General features: G+C 49.0%; 9 protein-coding genes across 9 annotated transcripts; 6 read left to right on the plus strand and 3 right to left on the minus strand.

Moving 5' to 3' along the window:
* Positions 1-234: 234 nt before the first annotated feature.
* ANOM_002128 (putative allantoate permease) lies at positions 235-2,050 on the minus strand (the record flags this gene model as incomplete). Its single annotated transcript, XM_015547385.1, has 6 exons — positions 235-834; positions 892-1,301; positions 1,353-1,424; positions 1,490-1,540; positions 1,619-1,782; positions 1,875-2,050. Coding segments are annotated over 6 exons (1,473 nt in total), but the record flags the coding sequence as incomplete, so codon positions are not given.
* Positions 2,051-2,782: 732 nt separating this feature from the next.
* On the plus strand, positions 2,783-4,420 carry ANOM_002129 (putative monooxygenase; the record flags this gene model as incomplete). Its single annotated transcript, XM_015547386.1, has 6 exons — positions 2,783-2,932; positions 2,989-3,343; positions 3,396-3,555; positions 3,617-3,772; positions 3,842-3,987; positions 4,059-4,420. The coding sequence occupies 6 exons, from the start codon at positions 2,783-2,785 to the stop codon at positions 4,418-4,420; spliced, it is 1,329 nt and encodes a 442-aa protein (XP_015410133.1).
* A 1,004-nt stretch (positions 4,421-5,424) lies between these two features.
* On the plus strand, positions 5,425-6,942 carry ANOM_002130 (uncharacterized protein; the record flags this gene model as incomplete). The annotated part of the gene is made up of 5 exons (XM_015547387.1): positions 5,425-5,649; positions 5,752-5,856; positions 5,922-6,304; positions 6,375-6,470; positions 6,534-6,942. 5 exons carry the CDS (start codon positions 5,425-5,427, stop codon positions 6,940-6,942), a joined length of 1,218 nt encoding a protein of 405 aa, XP_015410146.1.
* Positions 6,943-8,680: 1,738 nt separating this feature from the next.
* ANOM_002131 (ABC transporter ATP-binding protein) lies at positions 8,681-12,889 on the plus strand (the record flags this gene model as incomplete). Its single annotated transcript, XM_015547388.1, has 5 exons — positions 8,681-9,648; positions 9,744-10,383; positions 10,478-11,099; positions 11,180-11,903; positions 11,962-12,889. The coding sequence occupies 5 exons, from the start codon at positions 8,681-8,683 to the stop codon at positions 12,887-12,889; spliced, it is 3,882 nt and encodes a 1,293-aa protein (XP_015410145.1).
* A 2,384-nt stretch (positions 12,890-15,273) lies between these two features.
* ANOM_002132 (oxidase ustYa family protein) lies at positions 15,274-16,172 on the plus strand (the record flags this gene model as incomplete). The annotated part of the gene is made up of 2 exons (XM_015547389.1): positions 15,274-15,898; positions 15,964-16,172. The coding sequence occupies 2 exons, from the start codon at positions 15,274-15,276 to the stop codon at positions 16,170-16,172; spliced, it is 834 nt and encodes a 277-aa protein (XP_015410148.1).
* A 1,400-nt stretch (positions 16,173-17,572) lies between these two features.
* On the plus strand, positions 17,573-18,473 carry ANOM_002133 (type 1 glutamine amidotransferase domain-containing protein; the record flags this gene model as incomplete). Its single annotated transcript, XM_015547390.1, has 3 exons — positions 17,573-17,650; positions 17,714-17,951; positions 18,010-18,473. 3 exons carry the CDS (start codon positions 17,573-17,575, stop codon positions 18,396-18,398), a joined length of 705 nt encoding a protein of 234 aa, XP_015410147.1. The 3' UTR covers positions 18,399-18,473.
* Positions 18,474-18,984: 511 nt separating this feature from the next.
* ANOM_002134 (HNH endonuclease family protein) lies at positions 18,985-19,769 on the plus strand (the record flags this gene model as incomplete). Its single annotated transcript, XM_015547391.1, has 4 exons — positions 18,985-19,184; positions 19,240-19,411; positions 19,472-19,610; positions 19,657-19,769. The coding sequence occupies 4 exons, from the start codon at positions 18,985-18,987 to the stop codon at positions 19,767-19,769; spliced, it is 624 nt and encodes a 207-aa protein (XP_015410150.1).
* Positions 19,770-20,179: 410 nt separating this feature from the next.
* ANOM_002135 (uncharacterized protein) lies at positions 20,180-21,673 on the minus strand (the record flags this gene model as incomplete). The annotated part of the gene is made up of 1 exon (XM_015547392.1): positions 20,180-21,673. One exon carries the CDS (start codon positions 21,671-21,673, stop codon positions 20,180-20,182), a length of 1,494 nt encoding a protein of 497 aa, XP_015410149.1.
* Positions 21,674-22,209: 536 nt separating this feature from the next.
* Positions 22,210-23,210, minus strand: ANOM_002136 (putative thiamine pyrophosphokinase; the record flags this gene model as incomplete). Its single annotated transcript, XM_015547393.1, has 2 exons — positions 22,210-23,122; positions 23,173-23,210. 2 exons carry the CDS (start codon positions 23,208-23,210, stop codon positions 22,210-22,212), a joined length of 951 nt encoding a protein of 316 aa, XP_015410152.1.
* Between the last annotated feature and the right edge of the window lie 58 nt (positions 23,211-23,268).

A 23,268-nucleotide genomic window follows, 5' to 3' on the forward strand; every position in this document is an offset into this window, starting at 1 on the left:
TTGAAATTGGTTTCCAGGGCCTATATATAGCACTTTTTATCTTCTGGGCACATGTGCGCCATAGCAAAATTTACCAATTATTGCAACCAAGTCAAACCTGAAGATAGAAAGCGTAAAGCATTATACAATTAGTTGTCTTTATTCATCTAGATCTTTTTCACTGGAATTCGAGAGAGCGTTCTTCCAAGCCCATATCTCGTTTCTGCACCATCCCCGCCCTCACACTGCGTAGATCTACAGCATGTATCGATATGACACATCCAAGTCGCCGTTCCCTGCCGTTGTAGCGTCGGTTGTATTGCCCGCATCCGCCATCTGTCGATCTCGTCTGCGGTTCTCCATCCAACACGCGAAAAAATAGCAAGTGCACCAGAAGGCGGCCAGAGTGAAGAAGGAAATGGCTACACTGTACCCAGTATGGTAGTATGGCGCGTCCTTGGCCTGGAACAGGAACGTCGACACTATGCCCGCGATCTCACCGAACCCGAGCTGGAGCGCTGTACCGATCGCTCGCCGCCGGTGACCCCCTACATTCATAGTGAACCAGCAGATAGCGACAGGCATTCCGCAGTACGGGCCGAAGACCACCAGAAACAGCGCGGCATACTGGACTCGAGGCTTATCGTGGACTGTTAGCAGGATTGCTATCCCGGCGATTGCAACTAGCAGATTAAAGACAACGAATAGATAGCGGTGGCGTAGTCTATCGGAGGCAAATGCAATCCCGAGAGAAAGGAAAAAGGCCATCGCTAACGGAGGCACGGAGTGCAATTGCGTCTGAAGAGTGCTGTAACCGTAAGATTTGATGATTGTCGGTGAAAAGTATGCGTAACACTAGATGATGGTGAGAAAGAAAGGTCTCTTAGGAAACTCAGTAGAAGGATCACATACATATGATGGCACTAGAAAAGAAAAATATATGAGTGCGCCCAAGATGATTCTGTAGTCCTTGATGACCTCGACCACGTCAGTGAAACGTATGGGATCCCCCACTGACTCGTCCCCATGTTCAACCTCCATTCTCTTCTTCATCCATCGCCGCTCGGCCTCGGTCAGCCATCTGGCTTGCTCGGGAAAATCCGAGATAAGGAACCAAGCAAGAACGGCAACAAAGCATGTTACGGCTCCTTCGATTATGAAAAGCCAACGCCAGGCTCCATATCCTCTCATCCCTTGCATATATCCTGTGCCATAAGCTATCAGCCCTCCAAGTGCGCCCGCAAGCGTCGTTGAGTTGAAAAAATATGTGTATCGGCGAAGGGCATCTGGACGCCTGTACCACATTCCAATCAGATAGTAGCCTGGACGCTGGTTAGGTCATCCTCTCGGTTTGCCACTCAGATTTGACCTACACCCAGGAAACATTCCGGATTCCGTCACACCGATGAAGAAGCGTGTCACTAGAAGACCACCATAACTTTTCACTATTCAGTGGGGCGTGTTAAAAAATGCATTACCGTTAAAATCAATCAGGGGCAGGACAGCGCACCAAAACCTTGACCAATTGTCAGAATACCAAAGCAAAACATACATCCTGCCACTGTCGTTTTGTGTTAGCCGTATTCCTACGCACAGTTGAATAGTGGCATAGATCTGGATTCGCACGGAAAGGACATACACCAAACGTGGGGTTGTAATTTCTTAAGGACGATGTTTGATGGGACCTCCAGCAGCACGTATGGCACAAAAAAGATTGTCAGCGCCGTGTTGAACTGATTAGATTTGGGATCCATTCCCAGATCTTCTTCAAGGCCAAACACAACTGCATGGCCCATGTTAATCCTGTTTGATACGGAGCAGCGTAAGTATACGTATAAAGAGGGGCAATGGAAAGAAGGCAGACGCAGCCAATTTGCTACAGATATGGAACGCACCGATCTAGAAAGGCCAGAAAGTACAAGACACACAAAATTGGCAAAACATGGGCGTCGATCTTGAACATCAACCGCTTTTCGTTGATAGCCGAGACAGCACCGTCGGCGAACTCCTCGCTGGTAGTGCTGGAATCGACCGTGACATCGTCTTCGGACTCTATGACACTGTCAGTATTCTAGCTGGGTGATTAGGTGCTAAAGAGGGATGCTAGAGCAGAGAAATCCTCGAGGGACAGATGAGCCTGACTTACTCATATTATAAACCGCCATCTTGCTGCATGCAGCTCTCGTGTGTGTGAGGCCCTTTAGTATTGAGGCCTAGGAGAAGGCAGTCACACAGCGGAAAGACGCTAGAAGTCTAAGAAAAATCGAAATGGCAGGGTAGGCTGTCCAAAAACCCCGATCCACCGCGGGCAAAACAAGGATGTGCGTGCGAGCAGTTCAAAACTGCTGCAATTGGACAAAAACCAAAATACTAGACAAGAATAAACGAGCAAGCGGGTATAACGTCGGCATTTGTAACAGAAAATTCAAGTATAAACAACAAATTCCCAACGTGCGGTTTTTCTCCTGCTACAAAGGCTAAGGCCGCCTTGCTCAATGTTATTATAATCATTCCGGCCGAAGTCTAGCTCTTTCCAGCGTAACTGCGGGCCACAGTCTGTGAGATTATATTAATACTAAATTAACGTCACAATAATAGTGGGTAGAGCATGGATATCACGTTAGTGTGCAGTGGTCGTGTCAAGATCAACAAGGGTTCGAGATCACGGTGGGGTTGAACTTTAACACGAATTTATAAAAATGGCAACGAATCAAGGGGTTTCTAGACTGTGAAAAGTTCAATCTTTTTCTTCGGGTTCAATACGTTTTATCATCTTAAGGACGAGAGCAATCCATGCCACAATATGAATCAGCCAATCTATAAGAGCATATCAGCTGTCAAGCTAAATATTGCAATTGTAGGAGCTGGCATTGGCGGCTTGTCAGCGGCCATTGCCCTGGCTCGAGATGGACATCACGTCACAGTTTATGAGTCTACGCCAGAGCTATCGGAGGTACGCTTTGCCTGAATGAAAACCCAATCCCCGAGAAAGTGATTAAATGTGCATAGATTGGTGCTGGTGTACAAATGTCACCGAACGGTGTTCGTTACTGGCTCAAGTGGGGCATCAACGAGGACCTCTGGCAAAAGTCCTCTCTACCCTGGGAACTGAACATGCGCCGATGGAAAGATGGAGAGTTTATCGCTCGGACTGAATTAAATCCAGATTTTGAGAAGAGGTTCGGGGCGCCATATCTGGTAATTCACCGCGCTGAGCTGCACAGTGTGCTTTATCAGCACGCTCTCAAACAGGGCGTCAATGTCAGAACTTCCAGTCGCGCTGTGGATTACGACATGGATGCGCCAACAATTACACTAGCAACGGGCGAAATCGTACGTCCCGATCTGATAGTTGCAGTTGATGGTACGTGTCTACCATGAAACAGATGTACGTAGTAACTGACAGTGATGGAAAGGCATCAATTCGTTTGCCAGGACGAAGCTACTAGGAACCACCGAAAAAGGAGGCCCTCGTAAGACGGGTGTTGCTGCGTATCGACTTATGGTCGAGGTCTCAGATCTCCTGGCGGATCCAGAGACAGCATGGATTGTCTCTAATCCGAATCTCAACCTCTGGTATTGTTCTGATCAACTTAACGTCCAAACAATGTTTTAGTTCGGAGCTCACAATTCTCAGGCTAGGAAACAACTGCTCCGCCATGACCTACATGATATCCAATGGAACTCGCCTAAACTTGGTGCTCTCTCACCCGGATGCGAGTGACACTTCCAACATGTCACAGGAAGAATTAACCCAGGAGATGTTGTCGTATTTTCATAATTGGGATCCGATGTATGACTATGCAATGCGCTAAAAGCAACATTTGACCTACTAGTGATTGACTAACACAATGGGCTCTAGGTTGATGAAGATTGTACAAAAGAAAAAGTCAATTCATAATTGGCCCCTTTTTGAGGTAGAGCCTCTCGATAAATGGGTTTCTGACTCTGGAAAGTTTATTCTCATTGGCGATGCAGCCCATGCTATGGTGCCATACTTATCGATGGGTATGCTACGCTTCTTTTTTTTGATGCTGTATCGTCATGGGACTAATCTTCGATCATCTGTTTCATTCCAGGTGTCACCATGGCCGTCGAGGATGCAGCTACACTGAGCAAAGCTCTAACATATGTTACTGACAAGCGTGATCTTCGACTGGTACTCCAGTTGGTTGAAAAGTTACGTAGTTGTCGGACGAAACAAGTTCAGCAGGCAAGCCTTGCTAACGGGAGAGTTCTTCATCTTTGCGATGGCCCGGAGCAGGAAACTAGAGACAATGCCATGCGGCCTTCGGTGGAAGGAATGCCGCTTGAGAAAAGCCCTTACGGCATGACCGACCGAGAAACACAAGCCTGGTGTTATGGGCACGATGTGCAGCGGGATTTCGAGGAGGCCTGGGAGAAGGCTTTTAGCGATCGGCGTGTTGACGCGTCGCTCTGAGGCTCTAAGCCGAACCCCTGTGCATTATGTTTGATAGTTCAACTCTAGTAAATTAATTCGTTTTTGATAGGCGAAGTCAGGATATACTCTTCGGGTATTATGATTATATTGCGCATTATTGGTCCAGTCGTTGAGAGCGATATACCCACACATGGCCCTACCTTAGTAGTATATATCCTGGTAAGACTCGAGGATCAGTGTAGCCGGGCTATAGGCACATGGTTACTTTCAGTGCCATGCTATAAATTGCCAATAGGGTTACATTGCCTACTAGACGGCTTCCTATTACGGCTGGACAGTCCATACGTAGGGCGACAGACCCTTCTCGCCTGTGATGTTTTTCTTCGGAAATGTAAGTATGGTGCCATTTTGGAGGATCCACAACTGGGCCTTGTAGACGACACTAACCTTTTAACCAAGCAGGGGCAAAATGTAACCTTTTGCAGGGTTCGCTAGCCACCGAGAAGCTTAAGGTGGAAAGAGTGCGAGGGGTGTCAATCCTTCGGCGCGACCCACCTCGCAAGCCTTTATATGGTGGGTTAGCCTCGGAGTAATTTGAACCCAATCATGTATTTTTCTTAGGGCCCCCATTCATTAGTATAATATTCGTCGTCTGGCGAAAGATGTAGACACAACCGTTCCCAGCCGCAATATGCAGGTGCCATAGCCTACACGTCAACAACTTAACACCCTAGCAATTCTCTTTTAATTTATTCGGGCCAAATCGACCCGGTTTACCACTCCAGGATCATGTCAACCCTGTGATCCCTAGTCAATGAGTAAATTTCTGCTGTACTAGTAGGTCTGTAGCATCACCTTTGCAAAATATGGCACGAATGTTGGTCCCTAGGCAACTTCCTTTCGTTCTTTTGTCAATCTTGCTATGTGCTTCTATCCCTAGCACACCTTTCCCTTTGTATCTCTTTTTTTCTCAACATAGTAAGGTGAACTTCAAGGCTATAGAACCATTTGCATCAAGTGTCCTGCGAACAAGCTAGGCAGACATGCAGGATGCCCCATCGTTCAGCTACCGGGATTCTTCGAGGCCATGGAACATAGTATGTCAATCAATTTGCCTTGCTGCAAGTGCTCTAGTCATGGCTATGAGGATTTATACGAAGTTCTTCTTAAGGCGGTCTGCAAGCTGGGAAGACTGTATGTGCCCGATATTAGGAGCAGGAAACCACAGGCTAACTTTGATTGTGACAGATACTTGCCTCATTGCTTCGGTGAGTGGTTCTAATTGCGTAGCTGTGTTGATATAGCAGAAAATGTGAAAGGTGGAAAGGAATGGAGGCTAAAGCAGATAGAGCTAACGGTTCCATGACTAGGTGTGCTTTATAGGATATGCTATTATTGCTTTGGAAGCCGATAAAGTGGGTAGCGGTATCCATGTAGCAGAGGTTGCTAAAGAAGATCTGGCGAAATATGCCAAGGTAGGACTATTCTACCTTCGAAGCTTTATCTTGTTATGCAGATGTTGATCAGTCTTGTAATACAGCTCGCCAACGCGTCGCAGATCATGTACGGCCCCCTGATATTCATCACCAAGCTGTCCATCCTATTGCTTTACATCCGCGTTTTTGCTCCGGCCAAGAAAAGTTGGATGTACATCTTTATCCACGGGCTTCTCTGGTTCAACGCCGCATTCTACCTGACGGACACCCTCCTCGAGATTTTTGCGTGCGTGCCTCGCGAGAAAATCTGGAACCCTGATGTACATGGGTATTGTGTCAATGTGAATGCGATGATCTTGGCGACCGCTATCCTGAATACCATTTCAGACTTCTCGCTACTGATACTACCCATATTCTCTGTCTGGCGTCTACATATGCAAAATACTCAGAAATTGGGTATTTCAGCCATCTTCGCCGCTGGCCTCTTGTAAGTACCAAGGCGATGCGCCGTGGCTTGAGAAGCTTCGAATTAACAAGTGCGCTGACCGAATACCCAGCGCGTGCCTTTCAAGCGCTATGCGCATTAGCATCAGTGTGCAGAAGAACAACACATCTGATAGGACATACGACTGGTTCCCTGAGTTTCTCTGGACGTAAGCTTCTACATTCCCTTCCAGCTGTGGATGGAGTTTATTGACAACGATGGTATTCCTCAGATCTGCCGAGATTAGTGCCGGTATCATTGCTAGCTCGTTGCCTGCAGTCCCATCGTTCTTCCGCCATGTCAAGGGGAAAGTCACCACTGTCATTGGTAGTGAGGTGAAAAGCACCAGCAGATCAAACCGACACAGTCTGTTCAAAAGGCAAATGTGGAGTTCCAACAGGGGGCCGGGGTGGAAGAATGGCCACGGAGAGATCATACCACAAATGGAATTCAATGAGCTGGATGAACTACATGAATGGCAATGCCGTGGCTCGCGACTGGTAGATAATAGGATTGGCACCCGCGAAGGCCCAGGCATTTATTATGGCAGAGATGCGACTTCCATCGCGGACAGCCGTACAAGCCAGAAAGGTATTTTGAAAACTGTAGAAATAGACGTCGAAGAGACAGAGATCCGTTGAAAAAAAAAAATTCCGCATCTACAAATAGTGCTGCTTTATTTTCCTCTACCCATAAGGTTTCTTTGCGAACGATTGGTCAGTGGTACTTTGAAGTGGAAGGACCACACAGCCTCGTTGGAAGGTGATGATAGAACTGGGTGTACCAACTTCCATAATGTTAAGAATGTATCCATACACGCTATCGAAGACCCTAGTAATATCCTGGAAGCTGAGCCCTCTGAAAGTTGCTGTGTGGTGGGTGAGCAACGCTACGTCACAGGGACCTTATCTCCTGGTACATTTGCTGTATCATTTGCATCGAACCTTCGACATCGACCAGAATTTCGTCAGTGGCGATGTGGACTCGATGGTTTGGGAAGAGCCGGCTGATACTGGGTAGATAGGTGACGAGGTCGTTTTTGAAGTAACCATAGCAAATGAAGCCCGCATAAGCATCAGCCTATGCACTCCACTCCATAAACAAGCAACAAAGAAGCTCGTTGAATTAGCCTTAGGGGAAACGGCCATAACTCCTCTATCCCATCTTAGCCATCGCATATAGCTCATAGCTCCCGAACATTTCATATGCCTTAATTAGCCGTCCTCACACCCTACTCGTATCCGCAATCATACTGGGAATCTACATCAAACAAGCCTCAAGAACTAACAAAGTAGGGACTCCATCTGGCTGATTACCGGTATCTACTTAGGTCTGGACAGGTCTCTCGCTGCTGAAGCCCTACAGGGTTCTCAGCACCACGCGCGACATAAACTGGAAGTATTAACAACGGGAGATATTTGTAGGCTCAAGAACGAGATCATAATGAAACTAAAGTTCCGAGTCCTTTGGCATTCAAACAGTCACACGGGGCATGCTCTACGAAGAAGTAAAAGCAGTTAGACCCTTTGCACCAAATCTGCTAGCATTCTGTCCTCATTTTATATGAGACTGAGGCATCGTTGCGATTTTACCTGAAGTATAGAACCTATCAGAGTTTCATCGTGTCCTCATGCGTGCTATCTCCGTTCATCCGATTTTTGACCATTATCCACCGCGTGATCGCAATCAAAACCTGTGACTGGAGCATCCACCAGGCTTTCAAGGTCGCGAAAGTGAACACTAGTAGTATGACTCGTGTACCCTCGCTGTGATGAACACTAGATGCTCTGATTGGTGCTGTATGATTCATGATCTTCTTGGCTGCGCCTAGCCGATCCAGGATGCGCATTGCGGCGTCGTTCAGCCCAATCGATGCTCCGTCGGGGGTCAAATCAACCTTGAACCTCGGACCTCTAGCAATACAAAAACAACAATCGCTTTTCCTAATACACTTGCCAGCGTGAGGCCCGCCAGGCTGTCGCCAACCATGATGACGCGCATTGATGTGGTGAGCTCCGGATTTGCAAGTCGAAGAAATCAGACAAAGAAGTTCGTAGCGGCCGATCAAACGCGAGATTGGACGAGACTAGCTACCTGGAGGGAAGAATCACCCTACCACAGTAGACCTGTGTTTATAAGACTGGGTCGTGACCCACAGCAATACGACAGTTTTAACAGGCTACTGTATATTCCAGATCCTTGTCGCTCCCCCTGATTCCAAACAAAGAAAACGCGAACCGTCAGCTCATCCTCCCCTCTCGAAAGGCAGCAACACAGTCGAAGAATCCTCTCACTTTCACCCTGACTCCACTCCTGGCTGACTTGACCAACATAGATGACTGCCACTGCCTCCTTCAATGATTGCTGGACTGCCTCACCATGCCGAGCCGCGACCTTGGAGACCAGCACGCGCCTGTCCAGGCAGGCCGAAACGCCACGCCCGCGAACCCTCCCTTGAACCCAGTCGGCCCAGCACCGGCAGATGCAGACAGAAAGGAGGAAGATGGTGATCCGTTCAAGCATCTGTCTGAGCACGAGAAGGCCATCCTCAAGAGACAGTTGGATCAGCCCGCCACCACCGTCGGTTATCTGACGCTGTATCGTTATGCGACACGAAATGACAAGATCATCCTGGTCATCGCCTCGCTCGCAGCAATCGTCGGCGGTGCACTCATGCCTCTGATGACCGTCCTGTTTGGAGGTCTTGCAGGCACCTTCCGCAGCTTCCTACTGGGCGACATAGGTGAAGGCCAATTTACCGGCGACCTTGCCAGATTCTCTCTCTACTTCCTCTACCTCGCTGTCGGCGAGTTTGTGATGGTGTACTTGGCCACGGTCGGTTTCGTGTATGCTGGTGAACACATCACGGCAAAGATCAGACAGCAGTTCTTGGCCGCCATTCTGAGGCAGAATATTGCCTTTTTCGACGAGCTCGGCGCGGGTGAGATCACCACAAGGATCACAGCAGACACCAATCTTGTCCAGGAGGGTATCTCAGAGAAAGTGGCATTGACCTTGACAGCCGTCGCCACCTTTGTGGCCGCGTTCGTGATTGGTTTCGTCACATACTGGAAGCTCACGCTGATTCTGTGTTCCACTGTCGCTGCCATCGTTGTTACATTGGGCGCCGTGGGTTCGTTCGTCGCCAAGCTCAGCAAGAAATACCTCGCCCATTTTGCTGCAGGAGGGACGGTTGCGGAAGAGGCCATCAGCTCGATCCGAAATGCGGCTGCCTTCAATACCCAAGAGAAGCTGGCTCAACGATACGATGGGTATCTCGTCGAAGCTGAGAGGTCCGGGTTCAAGCTCAAGTCCACCACCAGCTCAATGTTTGCTTTTCTCTTTCTGTAAGTACAGCGAGTGTCACAGTACCTCGCCATCCAATTGACGGTTTTTGAATTACCTCAAACAGCCGAGTGTTCTGACTTGCTTTTTTTTCAAGGTACATCTACCTCAACTACGGACTGTCTTTCTGGATGGGCTCCCGCTTCCTTGTGGATGGGTCCGTTGGATTATCGCAAATCCTCACTATTCAGATGGCCATCATGATGGGGGCTCTTGCCCTCGGGAATATTACACCCAATGTCCAGGCCATCACCTCGGCCGTCGCCGCAGCCAACAAGATCTACGCAACCATTGATCGTGTCTCTCCTCTCGACCCTACATCGACCGAGGGGCAGAAGCTGGAGAAACTGCAAGGCAATGTGGAACTGAAGAATATCAGACACATATACCCTTACCGCCCCGACGTTGTTGTAATGGATGGTGTGAGCTTACTGATCCCCGCAGGCAAGTCTACTGCGCTTGTTGGGGCTTCAGGCTCTGGAAAAAGTACGATCGTCGGGCTGGTTGAGCGTTTCTACGATCCTGTCGGTGGATGCGTACACATCGACGGCCATGATATCAAAGACTTGAATCTACGCTGGTTGCGACAACAAATTTCACTGGTGAGCCAAGAGCCGACATTATTCGCTACGACGATATTTGGCAATATCAGGCACGGTTTGATCGGAACACCGCACGAGCATGAGTCCGACAAAGCAATTCGTGAGCTAGTCGAACGTGCTGCGCAGATGGCAAACGTAAGTAAGGCAAATGCCATAATGCCCTGCATTAAACACACCCTCTTTGCTCGTACCATATACGATACTATGTTCTGACTTCTTTGCTTTTCAGGCCCACGACTTCATTACCTCCCTTCCCGAGGGCTATGACACCGACATTGGCGAACGAGGGTTCCTTCTTTCAGGAGGTCAGAAACAACGCATTGCCATTGCTAGAGCCATGGTCAGCGATCCTAAGATTCTGCTACTTGACGAAGCAACATCCGCACTCGACACGAAGAGCGAGGGCGTTGTGCAGGCTGCATCCGACAAAGCTGCTCAGGGACGAACCACCGTGATCATTGCTCACCGACTGTCTACTATCAAGAATGCGGACAATATCGTGGTGATGTCCCACGGACGCATTGTCGAACAGGGCACCCACGATGACCTTCTCCAGAAGAAAGGCGCTTACTATAACTTGGCCGAGGCTCAGCGAATCGCGATGAAGCAAGAGTCTAGAAACCAGGATGAAGATTCCATACTTCCTGGAACCAATTACGATTTACGGCGACTCGATTTCAAGAAAGGTCGCTACAGCTTAGACAAAGAGGATCAGGGAGAAGACCCTGATGCACTTCAGGTGGACAAGACACGACCAGAAAGGGCCGCATCCAGGGCGACACCTGCGAAGGACGGAGAAGAGGACATTACTGATAACTATACCTTGTTCACGCTCATACGGTTTATCGCTGGTTTGAACAAAAAGAATGGAAATATATGGTCTTTGGTCTTTTACTATCGCCGATCTGGGGTGGATGTAATCCAACGCAAGCTGTCTTCTTCGCCAAGTGCATTACAGCCCTTTCGCTTCCTCTTTCAGAACGCTCTGAGATACGTCGACAAGCCAACTTCTGGTCACTGATGTATTTGATGCTCGCCTTTGTGCAGCTGCTCGTTATCATCTGTCAGGGTACTGCGTTCTCTTACTGCGCAGAGCGACTTACCCATCGGGTTCGCGACCAAGCATTTCGATATATCCTCCGGCAAGATATTGCCTTTTTCGACAAACGTTCCTCTGGTGCTCTTACTTCTTTTCTATCCACTGAGACCTCCCACCTGGCTGGGCTGTCTGGAATTACTCTGATGACGATTTTATTGATGGTCACCACCTTAATTGCTTCCTGCGCCATTGGTTTGGCCGTAGGGTGGGAGCTTAGTTTAGTGTGTATGTCCACCATCCCCCTACTTCTCGCTTGTGGGTACTTCCGTTTGGCCATGCTGGTCCGACTCGAGAAGGAGAAGAAGAAAGCCTTTGAACAGTCTGCAAGCTATGCCTGCGAGGCCACTTCAGCCATCCGAACCGTAGCTTCCTTGACCCGTGAGAGCGACGTTTGCAATCACTATCATGAACAGCTCCTCTCACAAGGCCGTAGGCTAGTGTGGTCGATTCTCAAGTCATCCATTCTTTACGCGGCATCTCAATCGCTTCAATTTCTTTGCATGGCTCTCGGCTTTTGGTATGGAGGTACCTTGTTTGGCCGACACGAATATTCTATGTGGGTAGATGGCAATTCCCCGAACAGACGCCCTATTGGTTCTAACCCGTATCTTCAGGTTCCAATTCTTCCTGTGTTTCAGCGTAGTCATTTTCGGGGCGCAGTCTGCAGGGACCGTCTTCAGCTTTGCACCGGATATTGCCAAAGCCAGACACGCTGCTGCTAGTCTCAAGGCTCTCTTCGATCGGACGCCGGAAATCGATAGCTGGAGCCGTGATGGGGAGATGGTCCAGAGTATAGAAGGCCATGTCGAGTTCAGAGAAGTGTACTTCAGGTACCCGACGCGACCAAATCAGCTCGTTCTGCGAGGTCTCAATCTGCACGTCAAGCCCGGGCAGTACGTTGCGTTCGTCGGAGCTAGTGGATGTGGCAAGTCCACTGCAATTGCCCTCGTAGAGAGATTCTACGATCCAGCTCTCGGCGGTGTCTATGTCGACGGCAAAGATATCTCGTCATTCAACATCAACAAGTACCGCTCCCATCTGGCACTGGTCAGCCAAGAGCCAACGCTCTACCAAGGCACCATCCGCGAGAATATTATGCTGGGTACGGACCGCGACGACGTTACGGAAGATGAAATGGTGCAATGCTGCAAGACCGCCAACATCTACGATTTCATCATCAGTCTGTCAAACAGCTTCGATACCCTCGTTGGTAGTAAGGGCAGCATGCTGTCAGGCGGCCAGAAGCAACGTCTTGCAATAGCGAGAGCATTGCTCCGCAACCCCCGAATCCTTTTACTGGATGAGGCCACTTCGGCTCTCGATTCAGAGTCTGAAAAGCTCGTGCAAGCTGCCTTGGATACCGCAGCGAAAGGCCGCACGACGATCGCCGTGGCGCATCGTCTCAGTACGGTGCAAAAGGCAGATATGATCTATGTCTTCAACCAAGGCCGCGTCATCGAGTGTGGAACCCATGCTGAGCTGATGCAGAAGCGGTCGGCATACTTCGAGCTTGTCGGCTTGCAGAATCTGGGCGATATGTGAGTCTTCTACCTGGTGACCCCGAATCTTTGGCAGTTGTGAGAAAACATCCTGTTGGATAGTGATTTTCAAATTGATCGTTTTCTTTTTTTTCTTTTTCTTCTCGGTGACTGATGGCTATGGTCATCCTGTGATTTTTACACTTCTTGGCCGCTTCTCTTCTCTATCATTAGATAGTAATAATATTAGTACCCCTTGTCTGTTATTCGTCCGTACCATACTTCCATGACATCGCGGAACTAGCCTTTTCTCTTGCGCTTTCACGATTGTTCTTATGCTGCCCTTGGGCTTTGAACTGTACCAACTACACCAACCCGGGCGTGTACGATCTACGAAGAACGATTTGCCTGGACCTCTCCGTCTTCCTCCCTCACCATTGCACATTCAAAGATGCCCTTCTCGATAGAGTATCTCAAAGGCAAAGCCAACGGGGCCGCCAGGGACCTTAAAAACATCTTCACGTCATGTCAGTTGAAAGTAAAGGCGATCGTCATTAAATTCAATTTAGCAAAAAAGATATTATAGAATATAGAAGTAAATATGACCAAGCAGCAGAGCAAAAAAGTCATATGAAGGCTCATTCTGCTTGCAACTACTCTGGTCAAAACCCAACCCCAAGCCGAAACACACACACCACTGGGTTCAGTGCCCGTCAAGCGTCCTCCCACTGATAAGGATAACTGAGATAATGGAGCATTAATTAATGAGGAATGAGGAGCTGCGAGGAATAGACTCCACTTACGTCCATCCAGATTCAGGAATGGCATGAAACCGGCAATCTTGGCATGATGTTCAGTGACTATCCATATCATATATGTCAGCTGTCTGACTTTAGATGCTTGTAAGCCGCTATGTCGAGGGTTCGCATCACCAATTCATGCAATCGACTATAGACCATACATGTCAGCTCCTGTTTTCAAGTGGCCCTGGATCATGGACCTCTGCCGAAGAGTCGATACTTACCAAAGTGACATCCTATGTTCCATATTTCAGCTCTCTGTATCCAAGTAATGATATATTATAGATATCTGTCGGAAGTCCTGATACTCACATCTAATACGTTCTATATGTCTTATGTGTTAGTTGCGAGTATTCAAAGAATGATGATATGTCAGTGGGTCACCCACGCCAATCTGATTAACAACATATATATTAGCCATTTGAATCTAAATAGTGATGAGTCATGTCGCAAGGGTCGATACTCACCGCGTCTTCGACGACGCCTTGACGTATAACCAGCGTATGATCTCTCGACAACTCGACAGGAGAAGCCATAGCCACGGTAGCAATAACCGCGTAGATGAAAATCAATGACCGCATTGTATAGCGTATTAGCGTTCTCAATTATCTTGAGTTATCTGGATTAGATGCCTCCATGAAAAAGAAACACATACCCAAAACACTAACCTGGTAAATTGCTTATAGCGGGAATCAATCGTGGTTTCCAATGGCACGGATGATTAAAATATGGAACGAAGGGCAGAAGTATCCCTTGACATACTATCCAGCTAGTATTTATGTTCCGAGCCTCAGTCTCCTTCATTTGAGACTAGAGAAAGACATATTCTCCAATGGTAGCTACTGACATTTCTGGTCTTTGATTGGCCTCCGTTATGTCACGCACCCCGAAGCAAGCAGAGATTGGCATCGATCCTTATTAGTCAATTCCGAAAGAGGGATCGTGAGGAATGCCAAGTCACAACCGCATATCAATATGATAGACCTTATGCCCGTGCCGGGCCCTTCGTCAGATATGATCAGTCAACTCAAGGAAACATATCTATTAGTTTGTTCAAAGCTAGATTGGTGAAGAGCAACATGATTTCCTGATGCGTCCCAAAGTCTGTGGGTGCTATCTAATGAATACCAGATTCCCGTCAACACTTCATTTTCCATTTTATATGGGTCTTAAACAAGGGATGGATTCCGTAAGATACCCGCGGGCCCTAGAAGACGAGAACCTTTTAAGTAGCGCACTGGATAGGCCAAGGTGCCGCGTGCCTTACAAAAATGACAAGCAAAGCCCCTTGCGTCGAATTCTCGTGGAGGAAAGATGTACGTAGATCTAGCGGGGAGGTGAATGGTGCATATCATATCCCCCTTCTCTGACCACATTCCTTCAATAAGTTCAGTGTAGTTAACGGGCGCTCTGAGGAAGCAGGGGTGGGGAACCTCCCCTTTCTACTTTTCCACCCCGAACTTGAGACATGCTATTTCGCTATCCTCTTTACAGGGCGATGAAAAGACTACATACTCTCGCGGCTTTTGCATCATCATCCAGGTCTATTTTATCTTCCAGTAGCTGGATTTGGGATGCACCTATCCTATGCCCATTGGCTCTAGTCCTTCCGAGCTGATCGGCAACTTCTTCATTTCGAGAAAGGGTCATGGCAGCCACTACAAGCATTGACAAAGACGACGAGCGACAACTTCTCTCAGATGAGTCGGACTACTTCGATGAGGAGCCACCATCGCCAGTCCGACGTTGGAAATGTATAGCATACTCACTTGCCATACTCTCAATTGTCCAGTTTCTCCTTCTGATCTGGCCGAAACACACTCCCACCAGAGACACCTACGAGACCGGTTTCTCGACAGACTTTGACGATGCAAAGCCACATATTCGGCTGGAAGAACGGAGATTCAGCTCTGCAATTCGGGCCACAGAAAACGGAACCTTATATCGCGTTGACGATCCCGGCGAGAAGCGATATACGGGGAATTATCCGCCGGGGGAGATTAATGCGTCTTGGGAGGAATTGATAGGAGAGCGATATTTTCTGTTTGAGCAACAAGAGATCGAGGAGCTGAACGAAGATACATCCCAGTCTGAGCTAGAGCCACTCGAGAGGATGACAAAAAGCGTCGTTGTCCCTCAGGACGGCGTTTATGGGGGTGTGGATGTGCTGCATTCATTGCATTGTCTAGACATATTAAGGAGACGCATCAGGCCTGGTGGATCCGTAGGCCACAACCATTCTCTCCCGGTGGAAGTAGAGGAGATGCATGTTGGTACGTTATTTTTGGATATTTTGTGGCCTCGTATGAACATGATAGGGCTAATGGAACAATTTTAGATCATTGTATCGATCAGCTGCGCCAGACGATCATGTGCTCGGGAGATCTGACCCCGGTTACCCTGAAACCTGTCATTCAGATGCGAGAAGGCAGGAGATATCTAACCCTCTTGGGGGAGACGGAGCGCACGCATACTTGTCGAGACTTCGAAACTATCAAACAGTGGGTACGATCCAGAGGCAGGGAAGCAGCGGTTCAGCAGAAGTGATTTGATTTTGGTGAGACAATACAGTGATTAAGTTTATCTACAGGCCCAAGCTAAGGGCTTTCTACACCTCTCTTACTGTTAAGCAGGCGCTTGTATATATTATTTAAGTGCCCATAACCCCACTGCGCCAGCTGAAAAGGAGTATGTAATGAATTTCCTTTGAGCTATGCAGGAAGTGCATTCTAGCCAAGCTGACGGCTCTGGGAAAAGGAGAATTCCTGATGCACGATGAAAACACAGTAAATATCCGTTGCATATGGCAGCTTCTCCTGGGGTTGTAATCTTGTTCCTTTACTAGTGACAGTGTACCTGTGTATGGAACTGGGAACCTGTCAGAACATAGGCCCAGTGCTAGTTTTATCCCTTGTAAAGCTAGTTGGTTTTAACTATCTAAGCCAGGTCCATCCGCATCGTTGTTGTAGGACAGCAAGGCTACATCGAACCCAGTATGTAGACGACTTTGATCTTCAACGTAGTGATTCATATTAAGCATCCCAACATCTCGCGTGCTGCAGTGAGAGAGGTTGTCCCTGTTCGAGGGAGACCGGCGCCGATGATTCGTTTCTTCTTGCTGTCATTGCTGACCTTGTTTCAATAGCCAGTGATTTAGTAGTTACTACGAATTTCAAACGCTTCAAATGGTTCCAGTGCCACTACAAGTTCTATTCTCCCGATACAAAACTAACACCGTTAATCGGTAAGCTGGGAAACACAATCACTGATCTTTATACAACCCAGATAAGTAGAACTGCTCTTCTAAGAATTGTTTCATCAAGGCTAATGCAGCACTGAAGTCAAATCACTATCTTACTAGCCTAGGTGTGATATCACACATGGATAACAACTGAAAGCAGTCAAATAGTCAATTCCATACAACCGTGCCGTCTTGTTGGCAGCTGTGTTCGACAGGTTGTTGATCCATGCCCTTCAATACATAAGAATAGATGATTACTGAACTTAATAATGAATAGTCGCCGAGCCGGGGAGATTATTTGCCGAAGAGACGGTAGCTCGTGGGTCCCTCCACACGATAAGAATCATTAGCGCTCGCTTTTACTTTTCCCCAAGGGTCCCATTGGCTGTCTCGAGTGTTTTACACAATTCCTCCACCGTCGATTGTGTGGTTATTCAGGAACTCGTAGACCATTCGTCCACGTTGATCTAGGAACCGTATTTTGCAAAACCCTGACCCCATACATGGTAGTGGAATTGTGCAGAAGTAGTTAGAAACAATCATGCTCAAAAATAAAGTATGTGAACGAGTCCAGGACCTTCCAGGGGAGGTGATGTCATCCATCTCAGCTGCCCCACCGTACCCTATATAAGGTCGACCTGGACCCAATTCTGGAGGGTTGACGAGTCCGCGCAGAAAAACCACACAACTCACACATCCTGACAAAATGGCTCCCAAGGTGCTCGTTGTTCTTACCTCTCAGGCCCAGATTCCTGACCGCGACCACGCCACCGGATGGTACCTGGTATGTACATATTACCCCGCCATGTACGCCTGTCGATCGAGCAGGTCTAATGCGAAGTCCTAGCCCGAGTTCGCCCACCCGTGGGAGGTCCTTCATGAGAAGGTCGAGCTCACCGTCGCCTCCCCCAAGGGTGGTGAGGCCCCCCTCGACCCCTCGTCGGTCAAGATGTTCGAGAGCGATCCTGTGTCGACGAAATTCCTCAACGAGCAGCAGTCGCTCTGGAAGAATACCCACAAGCTGGCTGATTTCCTGCCCCGCGTTTCGGAATTCGATGCGATTTTCTATGTCGGTGGTCATGGACGTAAGGAGCCCTTTTATTTTTCACTTTGGCGGAGGGGATCGCACTGACCGCTATATAGCCATGTTTGACCTCCACTACGACGAGACCTCCCTCGCCCTGATCCAGGCTTTCGCTGCCGCTGGAAAGCCCGTCTCCGCCGTCTGCCACGGCCCGACCGTGTTCATCAAGGCGACGACCAAGGCCGGCCAGCCCTTGCTCGCCAACTCCACCGTCACCGCCTTCACCAACGTCGAGGAAGACCAGGCCCAACTGACCGAGCTCATGCCATACCTGGTCGAGACTGAGATGAACAAGATCCCCGGATGTCAATTTGTGAAGGCCGATCAGCCGTGGGGCGAGAAGGTTGTCGTCTCGAAGACCTCCGACGGCGCGACTCTGATCACCGGGCAGAACCCGGCCAGTGCGACGGGCGTTGGAAAGGAGATCCTGAAGGCTCTGGGACTTTAAATTACAGATTACCATGTGCTGATAATTCATGAAATGTATGATTGTTATGAGAAGAAATAAGTGATCATCTTCTGCCTTTGGCTTCATTTGTTGTTCTTCCGTCGGATTCCGGCGGATCAATGTATATCTAACACGCCGACCACCCTGACAGCGATGATCCCCCCCCATTCTACCTGTCCATGGGCGAATCAGCCTTACTCCATGCCGAGCGTGGTCGTCAACCACCGGAGATGCAAAGGGGGACTGATAAGCACCCCGCTCCAATATCCTGAAGACCTCCCATTTGGGGAATCGTCAGGGCGGTCCAGGTACTAAATTAGCCAAGCCCCTAGCAGCGGCCAAAGGCGTTGCGGCATTGCAGAATGTGTGCTACTGTATTGCATGCGCTCATGTACGCCAAGAACCCGGCCGGGCACATGGTGTTTTGACTGGCTTGAGCACGTTACACCCGGCAGATGAAGCCATATGCAAGGGATGGAGCTGATCGCCGCGGCAGTGGGCATATTTAAAAGCTCGCCAGCCACAATGTGCGTGTAAACAGTGCGTTTCTTCTATATCCAACAATCTTCCTTGGTCCAGTCGCATCATGGTCCATTTCACCGTCCTGGCCCTCTTGGCCCTGCCCTTCGTGAATGCCATCCCTGCCCCGGCGCCTGTCCCAACTCCCCCGGGAATCCCATCGACAACCACGGCTGAGAATGAATTGGCTGGATTAACAGTCGCTGCGCAGGGCCCGCAGGATGGCTATGACCGGGATAAGTTTCCCCATTGGATCAGCCAGGGCCAGTATGTATTGTCATCTATTTTTGGGGGATAAATGTGCTAAACCACTTTACGAAAGTTCATGTGATACGCGTGAGGTCGTGCTTGCTCGCGATGGCGAGAATGTCGAGAAGAACGATTCTTGCTCTCCCACTAGTGGGACATGGTTGTCGCCGTACGATGGAAAGACTTGGACGGATAAAAGCGATCTAGACATCGACCATGTTGTTCCGCTTTCCAATGCCTGGAAGGTAAGTCTGTCATCGTCCATACATGGATGGATTCTGATCTAATGGTTAATGAAATTTCAGAGCGGAGCGGCAGACTGGACCACGGACCAACGTCAAGCGTTTGCCAATGACTTGACGAATCCACAACTAATTGCAGTGACAGGCACTGTTAACCGCCAGAAGAGTGATGACGGGCCGGAGGAGTGGAAGCCTCCTCTGAGTAAGTTCGTCCCAATATTCTATCTGGTCGCGCGCTAACTGTGTAGCTTCGTATTATTGCACCTATGCAAAGATGTGGGTCCGAGTCAAGTCGGTGTATAACTTGACTATTACCCAGGATGAGAAGGGTGCTCTTGTTGATATGCTTGACTCGTGTTAGTGATCATACTGTACATACTGACCATAATATCACGTGTTGCCAGTCCACCGGAGCATGGACATGATATAGTATGGATGAACTTGCGATCTTCAGGTGCAGTTTATATTATTTACTATCCTCACATTTGCCCCAAAGTTCAGTTGTGTGCTATAGTTATGTCTATCTGTGGATATGCTTGCCAATGAGGGCAGTCTACAATCACATCGAGTTCCTCTGGTCGCGGCATCTTCATGAGAGAAACTATATATCAACGCATTAAGAAAAAAAAGTAATACGAATATAAGATTTTCAGATATGGCAAAGGTATGTCTCGTTGGCCGGGTGCGCAATTGTACTAATAGCTAAGTCTCATAAAAAACAGGATTCCGAATATTCATTCACAGTAACTTAAGCACCTTCTAATATAGCAATCAATAGTATCTGGCAGGCCCAGCTTGTCCGGTATTGTATGGTGGCCCAGCATTGGATTGTGGTCCAGCATTGGATTGTGATCCAGGGTTGTGCTGTGGCCAAGCATTGGACTGTTGCCCAGTATTGTACCCTGGGCCAGGATTAGGTTGCGGTCCAGGATTGTACTCCGATCCAGTATTAGGTTGTGTTCCAGCATTGTATTGTGGCCCAGCATTATACTGCGATCCAACATTATACTCTGGGCCAGCATTGTACTGTGATCCAGCATTGGGTTGCGGTCCAACATTATGCTGCGATCCAGCGTTGGATGGTGGTCCAGGGTTGAATTGTGGCCCAGCATTGTAGTCTGAACCAACATTGTACTGTGGTCCAGGGTTCTGCTGCAGTCCAGCATTGGGTTGTGGTCCAGTATTATACTCTGATCCAGGATTGTACTGTGGTCTAGCAGTAGGCTGTGTTCCAGCATTGTGCTGCAGTCCAGAATTGTACTCTGGTCCAGCATTGTACTGTGGACCTTGATTTGGAGGCGGTTGAACCTGATCCATCTGAGTACCCGCAAAATCTCCATATGGAAGATCGCTGGGACTTGGCCCCGTTGCCATGTTAACCCCCGAGGGTGTCTGCTCGAACTGTACATCACCTTGCGCCGCTCGAACCGTGTGCGTCAGCATTTTCACCGAGGGATTGTCGACCCAGGCGTGGCCACTCAGGATTTCCTTGGCGGGCAGCTTTCGACCGTAGAATCGTTCGTTCTCATCTATACGCTCGATGACGACCGTTCCGTCAATCTGCACACCCGCATAAAATCCTCGGCTCTTGACATAGGTCCAGATCGGGGCTCGCCGTTTATGAACCTCCGACTCTAGCACACCGCCGATTCCAACTGGCCCAGCAGCAACACTGATCTCGCTTCCGAGAGTAACCCGGACCTTCGTGAATGCCTCCAGTGCCTCATACGTATTGATCACCATCACACAATCGTAGATGTCTGCGCCGACCAGAAATCCCAACCCGGCGGTATGCAGCAGGATCCCCGACGGCGCACTCCATTCACCGGTTTCCGGCACTCTGCTAATAAGAACACCACTACCGCCCGCACCGCTGAACCATAGCCCCGTTCGCATAGCCGTAAAGATAGCCAATCCCTTCGCCTGTCGGATCACTTCGGTCGGGATCTTCTTTAACACTTTCGGCTTCCCTCGCGGCTTGTCGATCACCTGTTTTCCTCCTTTCGTTTCCGGTGCAGGCGTGCTTTCTTTGGATTCCTCGACATAGACACCATCTTTGCAGAAGCTCTGCAGAATGCGCGCTACCTTCTCGCTTTCCTTGTCTAGTGTCATGGGCCAGAAGGCCTCGGAGCCGAGCTTGTTCGTCAGGCGGTTAACGGGGGGCCCGAGTTTGTCCAGCGCATCCCAGGCTTTGTCGAAGTTTTTCTTGCCGATGACTTTTGTTTTGTTCCATATTGAGTTTTGCTTGTTTGGTGTTTGAGACATGGTGAGATGCGATGGTGTATGCTGTCTATGGTTCTCGGACCTTTTTCTGGGGTCGAAGTGTAGTTAATTAGGCTATGTTGTCAGAAGTGCTATTCAGAAACAAGGAGAGCCGATGATAAAAGCAGGTCATCGTTGGAATTTATTAGTCTCGAGCACGAAAGGAACAGTAAGCAACGGAGTGAATCCAGGACATTGAGCGGGGCAGGATTCATGATCCCAACAGCTAAGCATTTCACCTGGCGCAGTGATTGGTGACCAGCCTCCACTTCCGACGGGATGCGCGGTCGCTCCACTCGTCCCATCGCGGGAATTTTTCGTGTTCGGTGCTATAAAAAGCCTTTTCATTGTTTCGTGAGACGCCGGCCACTTTCTAGTACAATGAAATCCATGCAGGGCGTCTAACCCAGCTTAGCCCCAGCGCCCAATGTACTCCGTAGTGCGTCCTTAATTAAGTACTGGCCTATGTACTAATACAAGCGTTCAACCACCCAAGCACTAAATATCGATCATGATGCGGGGAAATCCCATTTTTTCTGTCAATGTGAACTAGTTGGCAAAGGAAGTTTCCGATGTAGTCGGGACACGATCTCCGTATACTCCTCCTCGGCCTCGGCTGTAATAAGACCATGCCGAACGAAGAAATCCACGAGAACACTCGCGCTGGCCGGTTTGAATTTACCGTCCAACATGGCCTTTTTCACTTCATTCGTGTCCATCAGATGAAAGGCATATACATCGTCGTCGACCACTTTGAACACCATATCTGAGTCGACTTCAAGGTCATAAACATAGAGCACCCCCGGGTTGATGAGCCCCGGGTGACCACCAGATCGCTCATCGCTGATACCGATCCAGTTCACGGTACCTGCAGCCCGTGCCTTCGTCCTAATCAGATCCTCAGACATCGCGGCCTCCTCCGATGCCTCGCGAACCAAACACTCTAACGGCTGCTCTCCGATGGCCATCCCACCCGCCACAGTATTATCCAACATACCCCCATAGGCCTTGTTAAACTGTCGCTGCGGAATCCAGAACTTCAACCCAGCCTCCGTCCGGGTGTACACTGTCATATGTACCCCACGGCCTATGATACCAAGATACGAGAAGAAACTTCGATCAACCCCCACCGGAAACCTAGCACCGACAATCGGGAACTGCTCGTGTCTTTTCTTCCCGAATTTAGGAAACACTCCTTTCTCACGCGCAAGTTCCGCCTGTCGCTCAATGATCTCCGTGCATTTCTCTTGCCAGTTGGCGCCCTCGGGCCGAATAAGGTGCACTTCTTTTTGCGGGGCAGGAAGCACTCGGAAGTCTGCTGTCCATGGCATCTGCTCTACCACAGCATCAATCAAGAGACCGTGCGGTCTAGGATCCTCCGGGAGATAGAATTTCCATAGCGAGGCCTGTACTTGCGCGTGTGCGGAATCTGTATCTTCCGCGTAAGGAAAGCTGAGCGGTCTTTTAGCGGGGTTATACGGGGTTTTTTGGAGAGCGCTTACTTATCGCAATCCTTTACAACATCTAGTAAGGTCTTCATCGTGGCTGGTAAATAATTGCTGCGGATCGGTTCTGGGTTGCTGGGCTGGGCGCATCCA

Source organism: Aspergillus nomiae, assembly GCF_001204775.2.
Source record: "Aspergillus nomiae NRRL 13137 chromosome Unknown contig00035, whole genome shotgun sequence".
Classification (NCBI taxonomy): Eukaryota; Fungi; Ascomycota; class Eurotiomycetes; order Eurotiales; family Aspergillaceae; genus Aspergillus; species Aspergillus nomiae.